This window comes from Magnolia sinica, chromosome 15 (assembly GCF_029962835.1).
Source record: "Magnolia sinica isolate HGM2019 chromosome 15, MsV1, whole genome shotgun sequence".
Taxonomy (NCBI): domain Eukaryota; kingdom Viridiplantae; phylum Streptophyta; class Magnoliopsida; order Magnoliales; family Magnoliaceae; genus Magnolia; species Magnolia sinica.
In genome coordinates, this window is record NC_080587.1 from 8399237 (window position 1) to 8416066 (window position 16830).

Sequence of the window (16830 nt, forward strand, 5' to 3'; positions counted from 1 at the left end):
GATAGAGACATAATTGGGGAGGGACTCCAGACATCCATATACACCAATTCAAACATAGATGATGATTTTGTAGTACTTAGAGAAAAGGGAATGTTCACACCCCAAGTATAGGGTTGTGATGTAGTAATAAACTCGGTAAAACCGAAGTGGAATCCACAGGTACTGAAACCTGTACGTAATCTGAAACTAACTAGGACTAGAACTAGAATAAGATGTAATCTAAATCAAGTGAATATGAGGGAATAATGGTGAAATAGGAAACTAAAATTTGTAAAATTCAGAGGTAGGAAACTAGGGTGTCAAGGATCCACTTGTAGAGAGCAGGGAGATCTACGTTTGATTCATGAACTCAACTGGACTTCGAGTCTCTTCTTCATCCAGTTGGAAGATATAATCTAAAAATCAAATCTGAATGTCTTTTGATCTAGTTTTCAAGAGATAAGATGGATGTAAATTAGAATGGATTCCATCACAAAGCCATGCCCATGAGATAAAGCAAACAACAGAATTAAACCAATCCACAGCCAATATGAGCGATGTATGAATGTTAGGAAGGATTCCGTCATCCAACCATGTCCAAGGGGCGATGGTGAACAACAGGGCTTTCTAACTGCATAATCACAATAATGAAAAGGAAATACTCAAAACCATTGCAGATCTATTGTAATTTTAGTCACAACAAACCATTACGAACGAGAGGCATTCCTTAAAATCAAATTAAATCAAAATCTATTCAGGATATAAATCAAAGCCGTAGAATCTATCCCATCAAGCCACAAGCTTCACCTCTTAGCCCTAGCTAAGAGGTTTAGCCCGACATGATGAGGCTAGAACTCTCCAAAATTAAGACAAAAAAAGAAACAAAGAAAATTCTAAACTACTCCTACTCTGTCTTGTGCTCACGTCCCAAAGGATGGATCCTCTCACATCTTCTCTCCCTCTTTCTTATAGGCAATGCAGGCGGTGGAGAGATGTCCAGTTGCGCACAGCAACAATTGCGAAAAGTTTATGTAGCAAGGCAAACTTCCGAATTTGTTTATGCAACGGGTGCGAATAGCTTGTGTATTCGGATGGTGAGAATCTGCTTTTGATTCCGCCTTCATGGATGGAGTCGTGCCCACCTGTTACAACGAATGGATGGTCCAGATTACCAATCCGACGCTGACCAAGGTCACACAACAGCCCAAGAAGGCCGGGCGGTGTTCGGTTTTCTCGGACATTCGCAACAGGGCTTGCGCTAATGCATGGTGGGGCCCATGATTGAGGTCGGTTAGAAAATCCACACAGTTCACTGAGCTCACCTCGAAAAAACCGTTCTGAGATGGTCGGTTCTGGATTGCTGTTGACGCGGACCACTTGATTTATCTTGCGGCAAAGATTCCGTCTTCCAGCGCATTTTCAACTTATTTCTGGCATTCTTCAGACAAAGAACCACCAGATCTTGGTTAGAATCCTCGTACGATTCAAATGGACGGCTCGGATTGATCTTGTGGACCATGATGATGACCCACTGACGTTGCCTCCGCACTCCCTGTTTTCATTTTTACGCAAGAGGAAACGAAAATTTCCATTTTTGGCTAGAGTCGCGGGACAAAGTCAGTTTGACCAGACTTTGACTGCAGTGCACGGCTAGTGCACTAGTGGATTATGCACACACTGCTCAGATGGGATCTACTGTGATGTTTCTGAGAAATCCACTCCGTCCATATGTTGTGTCACCTCATATAAGGGGTTGAAACCAAATTTGAAACATATCCAGATCTCAAGTGGGCCCCAAATTGGTGTTTTATGGGCTGATTTGTTTTTTGGGAGACTTCCACAAGGATCCAATGGTTGAAATTTGATGTGTACGGTTAATTTATGGTCCTCAGGCCATATATGAAGTTTCAAGCTGAAAGGATGGTGGGAACCCTATTATCTTGCATTCTGGACGATTTTCAGGCCTGATTAACATGAGTGGTTTGATTTTCTCAAATCTCTGGCATGTAATTTCTTTGATCTCGGTCCCCTGGGGTCCATCACTTGCCATGGTGATTTCAAAACGTTAAATCCATTCTTTTAGTACCCTTTTTCAGTCCAGGCTCCTAAATTCACCTTGCAACACAAACACGATTAAAATATGGCGTTAAACAGTATCATGTTCGTAAATCCAGGTAATAACTGGGGTCTAATATGCAATATTTGACCCTCAATAGGGAATACACTTACTTTTTGAAAGGCAACAGGAAGAACAAGAATAATCCAAATCACGTTTATTAAGATAAATGTTCCCTAACATGCTAGAAGAAAAGAGCTGAATCAAACGATCAGAATGTGGATGACCCAGGCAAAAATGTCAGAGTTTTCACATTTTATTTGCCGAACAAATATCCGAGGAAGATGGAGAGAAGAAACAATGAGTTGGAGTAACGGATATGTGAAAGTCCAACATGTACAAACATCCATGCCGCTTACCCTTCCCAAGTAGCTTCCCCATTGCCAGATCCTACACAAAACAATAATTGGGAAGAAAGATGACCAAACAGTTACTGGATATAAGTTGACCAACAGAAATTAAATTTGAGGAGAGTTTAGGGACATGAAACACATCACGAAGGGTAAATTGACGATGGTTAGAAGGAGAGAAAGTTAAGGAACCAACGGACTGAATGGGTAGTTTAGTGCCATCTGCAGTAGAAATAGCCTGATTGCCAGTGTAGGGACGAGTATTGCGGAGATGCGATATATCACCAGTCATATGATTTGAAGCACCGAAATCGAAGAAGCATAGAGAAGATGAGGTGATACCTGACAAACCGGCCGCAGAAAGGGCCTGCACGATCTGCTGGAGCATCGTAAGAGTCAAAGGTACGGAAAGACCTTCAGCAAAACCAATGGATGCAGTATCACTAACAGAAGGCTCGAAAGTAGTCGTAGAAGTAGCAAAAAGAACACGACCACGGCCATGACCTCGACCACCATGTCCACAGCCGAATGAAGATGCGTAGGCACGTGAACGACAGTCCTGAATACCATGACCAATTCTTCGACAATATGTGCACCAATCCTTGCACTGAGCGACGACATGTCCTACTTTGTTACAGCCGCGACAAGTCAAAGTAGTGGAACCACAGTTTGGTGCAGAGGTGGATACAGTAAGTGCCAGGTCAGATGGTCCCTGAGATGTCCCTTGAGAGAGGACCTGCAGTTATTGTTCCTCAGCTAATAAATCATTAATAACCGAATTCATTAAAGGAGTTGGGCTACGGTTCAGAACAGCAGCCCTACAATGCTCAAATTCCGGACGCAGTTTCATAAGAAACTGTTTAACTTGCGCACTCTCGCGATTGTGTGGAATATTTTAAAGTCATTTGAGAATTTTGGATCCATCATAGCCATCTCTATCCAAATTGTAACCATTATAGAGTAGAAAGCTTGAATACTTTTGTCACCCTGAGTAAGGTGAACCAGATCTTGTTTCAGGCAGTATAACCGAGCCGCATTACTCTGTTGATATATTGTTTAGAGATGATCCCACATATCCTTAGTAGTACGATGTGGCGTGAGGCCAACAACTATTGATCGATCTACCTAATCAAGAATTCAGGTAATAATCCGTCCATTTTTCATTTCCCAATCAGCCATTTTGTCGGCATCGGTGGAAGCGGGGATAGTAACTGATTCATCAATTAGTTCCCACAAACCTCAACCCTTGAGAAAACTTTGAAAGTGGATGGCCCATAGATTGTAGTTGGTGCCATCAAAAGTACATCGTGGGGCCTTTGTATGAGAGTCTTTATCCATAGAGAGGACGAGATAAGAACAATGCTAGAGAAGAAAGTACCTTGCAACCATAGATCAGAACAACAACTAGCAGGTAGGGATCGGATGTAGCAGGAGATGATGCAAATGCAGCAGGAGAAGAAGAGGGAGTAGGGATCGGATGTAGGAGGAGATGATGCAGCAGGCGCAGGTGTGTGTGCAGGGGACGATCGGACGAGTAGCAGGGGCGTGCAAAGGTGTATGCGCAGGGGACGATCGAACGTGTAGCAGGGGCATGCACATGGGACGATCGGATGAGCAGGGGCGTGCACAGGGCCGGGGACGATCGAACAAAGCTTGGTGATGGCCAGATCTGACAAGGGAGTAGCCGGATCTGATAGGGGAGTGCCGGATCTGACAGACGGTAGTGCTGGTGATAAAGAAGATGCCAGATTAGGATCGGTATTGCTCTGATACCATGTAAGAAAGCAAAAACAATGAAGGCTTTAAGGAAAATGATTCTCCTTTGCTTAGCTTTTGGAGTGAATGGTTGTTTGACATGGTATTAGAGCGGAAGATCCTATATTCGAATCTCGAGAGCAGCAAAAATATGCCTCTCTAAAATATTATTCTCCCACGGGGGACCAGGAAAATCAAGTCCGGCTCCAGGACCAGGAAATCAAGCCCGGCCTATTTATGGTGTGAGTGTCCCTCTACCCTCGTCAGTATAGTCCCGTGCAAAGTTCCCACCCCGCACGTGCGGGGGGGTGGGGGGGTGTTGAAGTGATAAAAGTCCTTTGACATACATTGATACACCACACTCTGACAGCTTGAGCTTTTGGAGTGAATGGTTGTTTGACAAGAACATCCAAATCTTGTAATGCTTGGAAAGGAAATTGTGAGGAAGTGTGGGGGCATCCCTTTCGCAGCGAAGGTGCTTGGAATCTTGATGCACTTTAAAACAGAGGAAAGAGAATGGTTGGTTGTCAAAGAAAGTGAAATTTGGAACCTACCTAAAGTAGAGAATTGCATTTACCCACTCTAAGGTTAAGCTATTTTCATCTGCCATCACATTTAAAGCAATGCTTTGCATATTGCTCAATATTTCCAAAAGATCATAGAATCGATGAGAAAAAACTAATCCTACTGTGGATGGCAGAAGGTTTCATTCAACCATCTGATGGAACTAAACAAATGGAAGATATCGGTGGAGAGTATTTTAATAATCTACAGTGGTGGTACTTCATTCAAGATGCCAAGAAAGATGATGATGGGAATATAGTATGGTGCAGAATGCATGACCTCGTGCACGATCTTGCACGCTCTGTTGCTGGGATTGAATGCTCCATTATGCAGGCCGGTGGAGAGTATTTTAATAATCTACTGTGGCGGTACTTCATTCAAGATGCCAAGAAAGATGATGATGGGAATATAGTATGGTGCAGAATGCATGACCTCGTGCACGATCTTGCACGCTCTGTTGCTGGGATTGAATGCTCCATTATGCAGGTCGACAGTGCAGTGACCATCCCTAACATATATCACCGCTTGTCCTTGGAGTGTGGGTATAGCAGATGGGTCCTAACAGTTCCAAAGGCCTCGAGGAAAGCAAACCATTTGCGAACACTGTTTCTGCTTGGAAGACATACGTTTAGCATCCCTCGTAATCTTTTGGTACATTTTATGTGCTTACGTGTGTTAGATTTAAGCCATGCGAATGTCACCACAGAGTTGTTGGTTTCAATCGGCAAGCTGAAACACTTGAGATACCTTGACTTGTCTTATACTCAAATGCAAGCCCTTCCTAAACCTATCACCACCCTTCACCATTTGCAAACTTTGAGACTCTTAGAGTGTTATAATCTTGTAGAGTTACCCAGGGACATGAGCAAAATGACTAGCCTAAGACATCTTGAAATCAGTGCATATGATCAATGGAATGGTGTGTGAGATTATTACAAATCATTAACCCATATGCCAGATAATATCAGCGAATTAAAGTTCCTTCAGACCTTGTCAATATTCATCATTGGTAAGGATAGTGGACGTGGGATAAGAGAGCTGCAAAGCCTAGATCTTCGAGGAGAGTTGGTTATTCGAAATCTTGAGAATGCGAGGTGCGCAATAGATGCCCAGGAAGCCAAATTGAAGGAGAAGCCAAACCGTAGTGTGTTGGGATTTTCATGGGGTCATGATATTGATGTTAAATTGAGAGAAAGTGTCAAGCAAACCCTCGAAGGTCTCCGACCACATCCAAATCTCAAAAAGTTGGTGGTGGAAGAGTATGTGGGTGTCCAAATGCCACATTGGATGAGTTCTTGGTTGCTTCCAAATCTTGTTGAACTCTCACTAATCAATTGCAAAAGATGCGAAGAGCTCCCCCAGCTCGGCCAATTATCATTCCTTCTTGTGATACAAGGAATGGATGCTGTGAAATCTATTGGCAACCATTTCTATGGTGATGAAGTCACAGAGGGATTCCCATCTCTGAAAGTACTCATCTTCAAAGATCTGCCTAATTTAGAGGAGTGGTCAGGATTCAATGGAAGAGAAGTACTCCCTCACCTTGACAAATTAACTGTCTGGAGATGTCCAAAGTTAATAATGCTTCCATGCCTTCCGTCTCTAAAAGAGTTGCAATTGATGGATAGTGATGAGATGTTGTTAGGTTCCATGGGAAACCTAACCTCACTTTCCTCCCTTCTTATTGAAAGTTTTGAAGAGCTAAAGTTGCTACCGGATGGCTTGTTGCAAAATCATACCCGTCTCTCGATGCTATCAATTAGACGCTGCCCAAAGCTTGAGTCTCTATCGGGGGAGCTTGGAAACCTTGCTGCTCTAGAGTCCCTGACAATTTCTTACTGCCGTGAGCTGCTATTATTGCCAATGGAATTGCAAAACCTTGCCTCTCTCCGTTCTCTGTGGATTGAGGGGTGCAATGGTCTAACGTCCTTGAGACTACATGGCTTGAGCTCTCTTCAACGTCTTACCATTTTTGATTGTTGAAGCCTAACAAGCTTGATTGGAGCTGGCTTCTTTACCAGAGGGTATGCAACACCTCGTGTCACTTCAACAACTTCGAATGTGCGACTGTGATAAGTTGACATCTTTGCCGGAAGGGCTAAGACACGCCACAACATGCAAGAGCTACAAATCCGCAATTGGCCAAGTCTAACGGCTCTGCCAGAGTGGATAGGAAACCTGCCCTTGCTTCAACGTTTGGAGATTAGCTATTGTCATAAATTGGCATGTTTGCCATCCAGATTGCAACTTCTAACGAATCTCGAACATCTAGAAATCCAAGGTTGTCCCCATTTAGAGAAGTGATGCAAGAAGGAGAAATGCGGCGATTCGCACAAGATAGCACACATCCCACATACCGAGATTGGATGGCCATTCCTGAGAGGAGGTGAAGGGCGTGGACGTCTCTTGGAGTTGAAGACAAGATGCATCAATACTCTCCTTCCTACCTCTTCCTCCCATTGTAAGTTCCAGTTCTCACCCAACTCTCTACCAAAAGTGAATGCTTCTTTGTTTTATAATTTGGGGATTTTTACCGCAAGGCTCCTTGCTAACATGATTTTACCATACGCCGCCTTGGCTAACTTTAAGTACTGGAAAGTGCTTTTTGGGGGCTACAATGGCCCAAATACTTCATCTTTCATTATTTTAAACAAAAGAGTGGTGAAGTGAGGTATGATTATGACATCATCCAGCCCGTCCAACAATTGCATCCCACAATGTTGATTATGCTGACAAAAAATCAGGACAATCTAACCATCCAGTGGGCCTGGCCCTAAATGTCACTTCAGAAGAAAATTATTTCTTTTCTTCAGGTATTTTTTGGATTCCACCAATCCAAACAGGCAGGCAGGTTGTCCTTTTATGGACACTTCCTTCTTCGGGTACTTGGATAGGCCAGAATTCCATGCTCAGCAATCATACCTTTAAGGATGCTATCATTCAATTATACACTTATCATGATTATACATACCCTAAAACGAAGTTACTTTGAAGGAACTATGGTTCCCACTTAAATGTGCCAGAAAATTCTGTCTGAGCATTGTCAACTACTTCCATTTTTGGTAGATGCATTGTATAGTTCTTGGATTGCTTTCTATTGTTAACTGATGTGTTTGGCAAACAGAACATTCAAATGCTATCATTTCATCCATGAATGGCAGTGGTACTTGTGCAAATGAGATGGAGAAGGGCCTAGCAGCACACATGCCAACATGCTACACTTGTGGAGACTGAGCAAGGTGGCTGATCGTTGAACCAAAAATCAGGCTGGTCTGCTTATCAGGTATGCCACAAGTGTAGTTGAATGTGAACTAATGGTTATTTTCTTTGCAAACTTCACATTTTCTTAATTCTTTTTTTTTTTTTTTGGTTACAAGGTGCAACCAATGTGTGGACCACACTTAGTTTTGGAACATGTTTACATAATTTGAGCTTTCCTAACAGGGCTCTCTCCCCTTCTGCCCACCATGTGATGATTCAGATCGTTTATCTAGAGGTTGCCACCAAAGATGGTCCGTACACAGAAAGTCTTCCTTATCTAAAAGCAACTTGAAACAATGGTCCGTTTGTTATGGGAGCTTGAAGATGTCAGATATCTGAGATCTCTCTCATGGGGGCCCTATGTTATGGGACCTTCTAGATGTATGGTTTGTATCATCACATCATGGGTTGAACAGGCAAGCTGATCAGGCAAAGCCTTGATAGCAAATCTCATTTAGTACTAAACAGTCACTAGATTAATAATCAACTTTTTTACTCTTTTTTTCTTTATTTTTTAACTTGATTTTTTTTTAGCTGATATGTTTCTTCGACTTGTTGGAATGTTCATCTCGTTCTCTTATAAGAAACTTTGGTTTTGATCATCACATCCTGTTAAATAGTGCTGGAGAGATCATTGAGAATTGAGCACCTACGAGCAACACTGCTACAACTCATATTATAACATCTTATCTGCCAACATGCCACTTGTGTAGGAAATCAATACTATGAAAAAGTAAACTATAGGCACCGCTTCTCAAAAATCAGTCTGATCAGATCACTAAGTGGGCCACACCTGTATGTTGAGTCAGACCGTTGTCTGTACATTTATTCCAACAGAGTGGCCCACCTGATCAGCGGACTGGCTTGATTTTTGTGCCAGGTGATCTTCATGGTGATGCCTACCATCTTCATAGCACTGATGTCATAAACAAGTGGTATGCCCTAAGTTGGCAGGATACAGCACCATAAGTTGTGGTACCTTGCCTATAGGTGATTGGTTCTCAGGATGACTTCTTAATACTGACAGAAGTTGTTTTGGTAATACCAGGCCGTTGAGGGTTAGAGTCATGCTTAAGGATGGATGAGACAATGTGAAATTTACCTTTTTAGGCTGGTGGGGAATGGATCCTCAAACAGAATGGAGTTGTTGGCTATTGAAAGCAGTGTGGAGATTTTGTGAATTGGTAGCGGCACGGAGACTCTATAATGCTATCACTTGTACCTTTAGGAAGTACAATCCCACTTTGGAGCCAAGATCTATTCTGAATGAAATGAGGTTGTGTTCTTGCTTCTTGGAAATCTCGTGTGTAGATTCCTATTATTTCTTTTAATTGTATTGCTGACTCTATTGCAAAGGAAAAAGTTGAGGTTTGCTAAATTCACATGGCAGTCCTGCCATCCACATGCAGGCACATGTCCCACTGTTAGAACTTCTGCTCTAAAAATCAGGCTGCCAACATACAAGGCAAATGGATGGGTAGAAAAAATTGTTTGAATGGGCAGTTTACTGTAAACATTGTGACCCATATGAGGAGTGAAACTGCCTATTTTTGAAGCATGGATCATCTAAGGGTGTCTTAGAAGTTTCCCAACTTCTATTTAGAATTGTTTTTTTTTTTTCAATTCCAGTTCAGACGAATTTTTGAAAAGAATAGAACCCGTCTTACTCGTCCTCTCAAATTGTGAAATGGTCGTGTGTTGTGACCTGATTCAATTGAATTCATTGTCTTGTTTTTTTTCATGCTTGTGTATTGTGAGCTTGTGACCTGATTCAATTGAATTCATGGTCTTGTTTTTTCATTCTTTTGGGAAAGAATGATGGTTTAAAAGAACATTCATTTGGGATTTATTTATTTTTTTTACGTTCTTTTGTAGGCAGTTGGGTTTTCATAATTCTAGAATTGTGAATTGTGATTTTTGTTTTTGCAGACATAGTCTGGTAGAATTTATTGCCTTTGTTGTTGTTGTTGTTTTTGCATTTGTGATAAAGCCCATATCAATCTTATTATGTTCTCGGTAAAGACAATTTATTCTTCATTTGGTATCCCTATCAATTGATGTTCGACATCAATTGATAGCCTCGTTATCTTTGAAAAAAAAAATAAAATTTGATGTTTGACATGTAATATTGAAAACAATAGAAACCATTCACAAATTCTCTTCTCAAATCTAGAATTGGATTTTGTTTCTCACAACCTGATTTTGTATGGAGCAATTTCTTTGTTCCCATTCTTTTACATTTTCAATAAACTAGAACCCTTAATTTAAAGAGCATCTCTTCAATTATCCTGCTTTAATCAAATGGAAATTAGGTAATTTGTGCTCATTCAAAGCTGTCTGAGTAATAAGAGTAATTCTATTACTAGAAAGTGTTGAGATGAGAAAGAACATGATTAAGATAGTGATGTTGGAGACCGCGTGTGATAGGCAGAACACATTCTCTAAATGACAAATGGAGTCTTGATCAATGTTAACTGTCGATTCTATGCGACATAGATATTGTTCTTCTCACGTTTACTCCTGGCAGAAAGCTGACCATCTTTGTTGCAGAGCATTGGCTGTTTCTTCTTCCCAAATCTTTCTTTGAATGCTTAGAATGGTAACTATGATCTTGACTAGTTATAGGGAAAAAAATTTCAGTGTTGTAGTTTTAGACTTTTGGTTTCTACCAATCTTCTATCCAGACCCCACTAGTTTCCTTTCATTTTGATTATTTTCTTTTTTCACAACCTATATATTTGTATGTGTAATAAGCACTCATATTCTAGAAATTTGCAGTGTTCGACACCCATGTCAGTCACACATTGACACTCCATTTTCTTCTTACATTTAGCAGTATTTATATGCTTTTTGTTTAGGTCATGGTTTAGCTATTATAATACATTTTCTTGTTTCTTATGCATATGGTGTATGGAATCAAGAGGGAATATATATTAATAAAAACATACTCTAATTGACACCCATTATTAACTACCATGGCAGAGAGGTTTCTACACTTTTTTGTAAAAAGTGTAATGAGGAAAAGTCATGCTCTCCTCCACAAAAAACACAATATACATGTGTACATGCTGATAATGGTTGGTGTCATCAGCTTGTGTTTTTATTAGAATATATGTTCTTGGTTCCAAACTGACACTAAATGAAGTACGCCTATACAAACATGCCAGCATGGTGGGTTTTTGAGGACCTTGTGTCCACTTTCTTGTTTCCTTGCCTGAGAAAACACTGCTGTACATGTCTGAAACAGGTATACGTATCTGTGCTCATGTCTGCCCTTCTTTAAATCCTGGATTGTTTAAAATGTGTAAGATTTGTTCTAATGGAATGCTTTACTCTTTTAGGTTTGTCTTCTTTCAGTGATTTGAGTAGTCCTTGAAAGATATTCAGGGATAAGTCCCTGAGAATGAAGAAAAAAGGTGATATGTTTATCTGTTTGCAACAAGCAACATGATTACTGCTCCTTTGTTTGCCAATGAAGTGCATTCATGAATACTGAAATCTTTTCAATTAACTGCAACAGGAATGACAGAATTCTGCAAGATCAAGATCGTGCTTTGTTAACTGTAAGGAGTAGATATGTGTGTTTTTTTTTTTTTTTTTTTTTGTTTTTCTTTTTGTTTTGATACAGTCTGTTGCTTTTTATATTCTCTTATGATTCTTCACCCAATGCTATGGTTATCTGTATCTCTTGACTAGCAATTTCTCCAGAAATCATTCAGAAGGCAGGATAACAGGATTGATGTAAATTTCATTTTATTTTTTCCGATGAAAGGTACACTTACATTCAATCACTAACCTAAGAGGCATGCATCTGCAGATACCTAATACATTATACATCAGTCTCATGAATAGTTTGAACATGCTGGTGATCCAATCACACTGACCTCCAGATGAATGTGTCTTCAGCTAGGATCAGGTCTGTCACTTCATCAGGTGAGCCACTCTTGTATTGAGAAAATAGATACTTAAAAGATGGATAACCAATGGTACATTGGTGGCCCACCAATTCACCTTATTAATGGTCTGACTGTATTTCTACGCAGGAGTCTAGGACACTTTCACCAAAGGGTAGACCTGATGAATGGAAAGGGTCTCATACACAAATGCCACACCAACACATGTGAGGGCCCTTCTATTTCTCCTCTGCAAAAGTACATCTATAAGAAGCACTTCTTAACCCCTTCAAATGTAAAATTTCTATGCACTGGCTAATATTTTCAATTCTGTTGCTACTTTATTTATGTATTATCTCCACAGTAGCCAAATAACTGGGGTATGTTCATAGGAATGTGTCAAGCTACGTAATGTTCTCTAGAAGCTCAATTAGCAGTTATTACACCATTGGCTTGTGCTCAGGAATTGTGAAATTGGTATTGGTTGTTGCAAGAAATGGGTCACTGTTGTGAACTATAGATTGAGGCGGTGTTTTGTTCATAGATGGAGTTTCTAGGAGTTAAAAGCTGTTGCACTCTTTATTTTTGTATTGCATGCATACACATAGACACATGTGCCCTAAATATTTGTGTGAGCCATAATGTACTATCACAGCTATTACATAATGGTAATGGTGGCAACTGTTACACATTATGGGGTTGTAATGGTCATGATGGCCGTTATGGAAAAATGACTCATAACATCCCCATAACGGTCTATTATGAGGATGATATAATTTTTTTTTCCTAAAAAAGAGAGGCCGTAAGAGACATTATGGCCTGTATCATAACAGTGATGGTAGTGGCTGTTATGGCCACTTATATTGTTACGACACACCATGGTGTGAACATGAAGTGTTTCTTACTGATTATCTCTTATTGACTTGCATTAGAATAGAATAATTGTAACACCCTGGCCCTTCGATACTCGGGTATCATATGTCCTCGGGTGTTATGTAGGAAACCTTTTGATTTAGCATAGTGTCTGCACGTGCACGCGCATGCATGAGTCCGTGGAGTAGAGGAATTTGGTATAACTCTAATCCTAGGAGCTCGAACTTAAGCAAAGTTCATGCGTAGCTCGCCGATGGTGTATGACTAGTTGTGGGACCCAAATTCCCGGATCGGGCGACCGATTAGGAAGAGCCTACCATAGGAGCACATCAAATTGAATATTTAAATCGGGGATTGATGAATGCAATACCTTCGGTCGGTCCCCAACACTTGGACAATCAAGCCCTCCCCCAATCTCACCAAAGACTAGAATTCCCAAGCCCAGGATTGACAATGAACCACCTCAGCCCACCTTTAGGACCCTGGAGCAGTGACCTAGGCCGATTCAGGACGAATCAGATCCTGTCGGATCAACTAACTTGAGTAGCCCAAAACCAGGACAGATTTGGTAGTAAATATGTAAAATTCTTACATTTAGCATATGTAATATAATATAATATAGGAAAACAAACAAGTAGAACTGAATAGGATGTGGTTAAGGGAGGTCAAGTGTTCGAGTACCCATAGGTGGTGAAATCCCACTACGGCGTGAGTGTGTGGGTGTGTCTAAAAAAAAAAAAAGGGAGGTCAAGTGTCCAGTCTTTTGATAATTTTTTTTAATAACCATTTTTCAAGGCGGGTGACTCGGTTTGAGTCACCATGAGTCTCGTTGAGTCATTTGAGTCACTAGATTAACTCAATGAGTCTCTCTGAGTTGGTACCAAGCTACATCTAGAACTGAGTTCCGGTCGACCGGTTTAATATCTTGCCAAGTCAAGTTGACTTTGGCCAAGTTTCAATTCAAAGTTAGCAAGTTTTAGAACTATGCTTCAAAATGTGGATGCTATTTGTCAATTGGGTTTGTTTTATGAAAAAAAAATATTCATGCTATAGTATGAGTGTGATGGTTCTTATGCATGTATAACTCCAAATCAAACTGTCCAAATTGTAGGCCCTACTTTTGATGGGTGATAAACCAAAAACCATACAGAACTGACCTCCTAATTGGCTGGTTGGTGGACATCTAATGCACAATTAAATTGAAAAAGTTCATCAATTTGGCATGTGGACCTTGATCACATCAATTCAAATACGTGCATGGCTTTTATTGTTTGCTAATGGAGCGTTCATGCTTGGCCGACATCTTTATCCTTTCTTCTTCACAACTTGTTACATTTTTCATCCATAGTGATGCATGAAATATGAATAATCATTTAAGATATCTATATAATACTTGACCTTTTGAGTGGAGGGCTATTTTTGAGCAATATTTGACTTTGGTTCCGATTGTACATGTCTAAGGAAGGATATCCAACATGATGCCATGATTTTATCCTTTGTCGAGCCCTCTGCGCTATGCATCTGTCTCACATTCTAACTGATATAATGTTATTTATTTTGGAAGGTAGCTTGAATTTCGTTGAAGAAACAACCAAGCCGTAAACTGGGCATGCAGCTTAGGGGAGGGAAAGGAGGAGATGATCAGGAGGGACCCCTGAACTAGTGTGGATCTACATGAAAGTCCATAGATGTCAGTGGGCTGCATCACTCTTCCATTGAGCTTTCCTCTCCTCCCATTCATAATAATAAAGGCAACATGAACAATGCAAAAGCTTCAGTTTGCTCCCAAAATTCCTTTTCCTTTCTCGAGTTAGATATTTTCATAGATATATCAACATTATTTTGTTATATTGCTTTTGATGGGACCATAACTTTTATCTAAAATAAGGTTAAATGTCTTATTATTTCAGTTTTTCCTGTCTATGCAGTTAACTCCTTGGCCAGTCATTATTTACAAAATATCAAAAGTTGATGGTACGAGGAATTCTAAGTGGACTTGCTCATATGTGGTAGTTGTAGGTTGTTTGTAGCACACATGCCAATTTAGGATGTGTTATAGACATGGGCATTCATCTGGTATGGACCACTATCATCAAGCTAACACAAACATTAGGCTGGTCGACTCATTAGATAGGCCATGCATGACATGAACATTGAATATGGACCATTAGTCATTTTTTCCAATGGTCCATTTTTCTCATACAAGTGTGGCCTGCCTATTGAGTAGAGCAATATAATTTTTGGGCTTGAACATTAGCATAGTGTGCCATTACCTATCATGCTCTGCCTACTGTGTACCTCAAGTTACATTAATCTAATTGTATTCATTGTATGGGCTGTTTATGAAACATAATACAAATGCATGCTTCCTAGGGGTTTCTATATCAATCTGGGCTAGCCTTACATCGGAGAGCGAGAGGGGAAACATTCGTGGACCTCAGCAGAGAACATTTTCCTGTAAACCGAAAAATAGCAAGAAGTTTATCACTCCTTTGTTATATTTATGCCAGGAAAAAAAAGGACAAGGTTCCCCTATTTTCAGTGGAAGAAGCGCACTAGTTCCCCTGGTACTGTTGTGGTTCTCATCGTCTTTTCTACAATGTGTTTCAACATTAAATTTTAATCCTACGTTTTTTCTTTCATTAATCTTTTCTTAATTCACATCTAAGACATCTATGACAAAAACTGGCATTTCTTTTCTTGTATTTTTGTTCTTTATGAGGATACTTAGTTTCCCAAAATGTGTTTCGGTTGGATTCGTGAGCCTTTGCATCTTTTAGATTCTCCCAATCCAAAGTGGAGATCAATCTATGTATACAATGCTATGCATCATTCCTTCCCATCAAGGCTATAGGATCTAGTGGTTTTGATTTTATTAGCACCTCTAAAACAGTATTAGTAGAAATACTTCTGAAAATGTTCAGCAATGTCTACAGGGATATCAATGCCATTTTGTTGTTGGGAGAATCCATATTCTGCTACCACTTCATGGAAACCATGTGTTGAGTGCCGAAATGGTGGAACTTCAGGTAAGCTGGAATTGCATTCACCTGGTATTGTCCTCACCAATTTGCAAAGGTTTATAAGTAGCTTTATTTTGTTGTATATATATAGATTGTTGCATGGATAAAATACACATCATGGTGGGGCTCACAGGTTTAACACCAGCTTGCTGGCTGGTGTTGGAGTCACCAGCCTAACCATTTTCGCAGATTGACCATGGCTACTGGATGGTGCTATATGGGCCCCATCATTTTTTCAAGCAAGGGATTCCCTGGCACACGCTCCCAATCAACAAGCCATACGCAACTTTTTTATGCAATATCTTATTTTGTAGTATTTATAGCATCTAAATATTCCTTACTATTTCTACAAAATTTAAATTACATCTATCAACTGTTGAGTCCAATGAGGTTGAGCCATTGAGTCAACCCACGCCAGGTGAATATTTCTGATTTTTTTACCTTCGTAATTAGTTTTCATGATATCTCTGTTGGTCGATACAGACAAATACATCACTATAATGTTGCTACTTAGCGGGAGAGGTTGAGATTTTATTATACAAGCCAAGGTACAAATTTCACTTCCTTTCACTTTTTTACCCAGAGAATTTTTGTCCACAGGACAGGGATGTTGTTTTTTTTTTTTTTTTTTTAAAAAAAAAAAAATTATTTTTTAAAGAAGAAAGGCCTGAGAGCCAAATACACATTCGGGCAGGACCACCATAACAAAAAGGGAAGGGGCCCGCCTATCATAAACGATAATCCCGGAGACAAAAGAATCGGGCTGAAGGAGAGTAAAGAGAGACCAACAGGGGGGAGGGATCCTTCCCCAGATTTTATCATCCACTTCACTAAAATGCCATGCACTTCACGAGTGAACTTACAGTGTACTGGCCCTGTATGACAGTGGCTTAAGCAGAAAAAAACAGGCCCATCCCTTTTGCTTTTGAGTTGGCCATTTCAAGTTTCGGTGTTTGGACCTTGAATGAAAATGAAATGATAATCATTTTGTTATTTATTGAGTAGTTTGTGCTTCT

General features: G+C 40.2%; 1 protein-coding gene and 1 long non-coding RNA gene across 2 annotated transcripts; both read left to right on the forward strand.

Annotated features, from left to right (window-relative positions):
- The first annotated feature begins 4893 nt into the window (after positions 1-4893).
- LOC131226800 (putative disease resistance protein RGA1) lies at positions 4894-6747 on the forward strand. The gene is made up of 2 exons (XM_058222526.1): positions 4894-5415; positions 5779-6747. The coding sequence occupies exons 1-2, from the start codon at positions 4894-4896 to the stop codon at positions 6745-6747; spliced, it is 1491 nt and encodes a 496-aa protein (XP_058078509.1).
- Positions 6748-6771: 24 nt separating this feature from the next.
- Positions 6772-15523, forward strand: LOC131227434 (uncharacterized). Its single transcript, XR_009162267.1, has 9 exons — positions 6772-7225; positions 7889-8047; positions 9074-9301; positions 11367-11441; positions 11546-11588; positions 11722-11958; positions 12069-12213; positions 14720-14867; positions 15165-15523. It is a non-coding gene; the product is annotated as an uncharacterized LOC131227434 (long non-coding RNA).
- The last annotated feature ends 1307 nt before the right edge of the window (positions 15524-16830 follow it).

Bases quoted from the DNA above. Each gene is read 5' to 3' on its own strand.
- LOC131226800 (XM_058222526.1), top strand. From the start codon at position 4,894: ATGGCAGAAGGTTTCATTCAACCATCTGATGGAACTAAACAAATGGAA. The intron at 5,416-5,778 runs GTACATTTTATG...ATCATTGGTAAG, and splicing joins GCATCCCTCGTAATCTTTTG to GATAGTGGACGTGGGATAAG.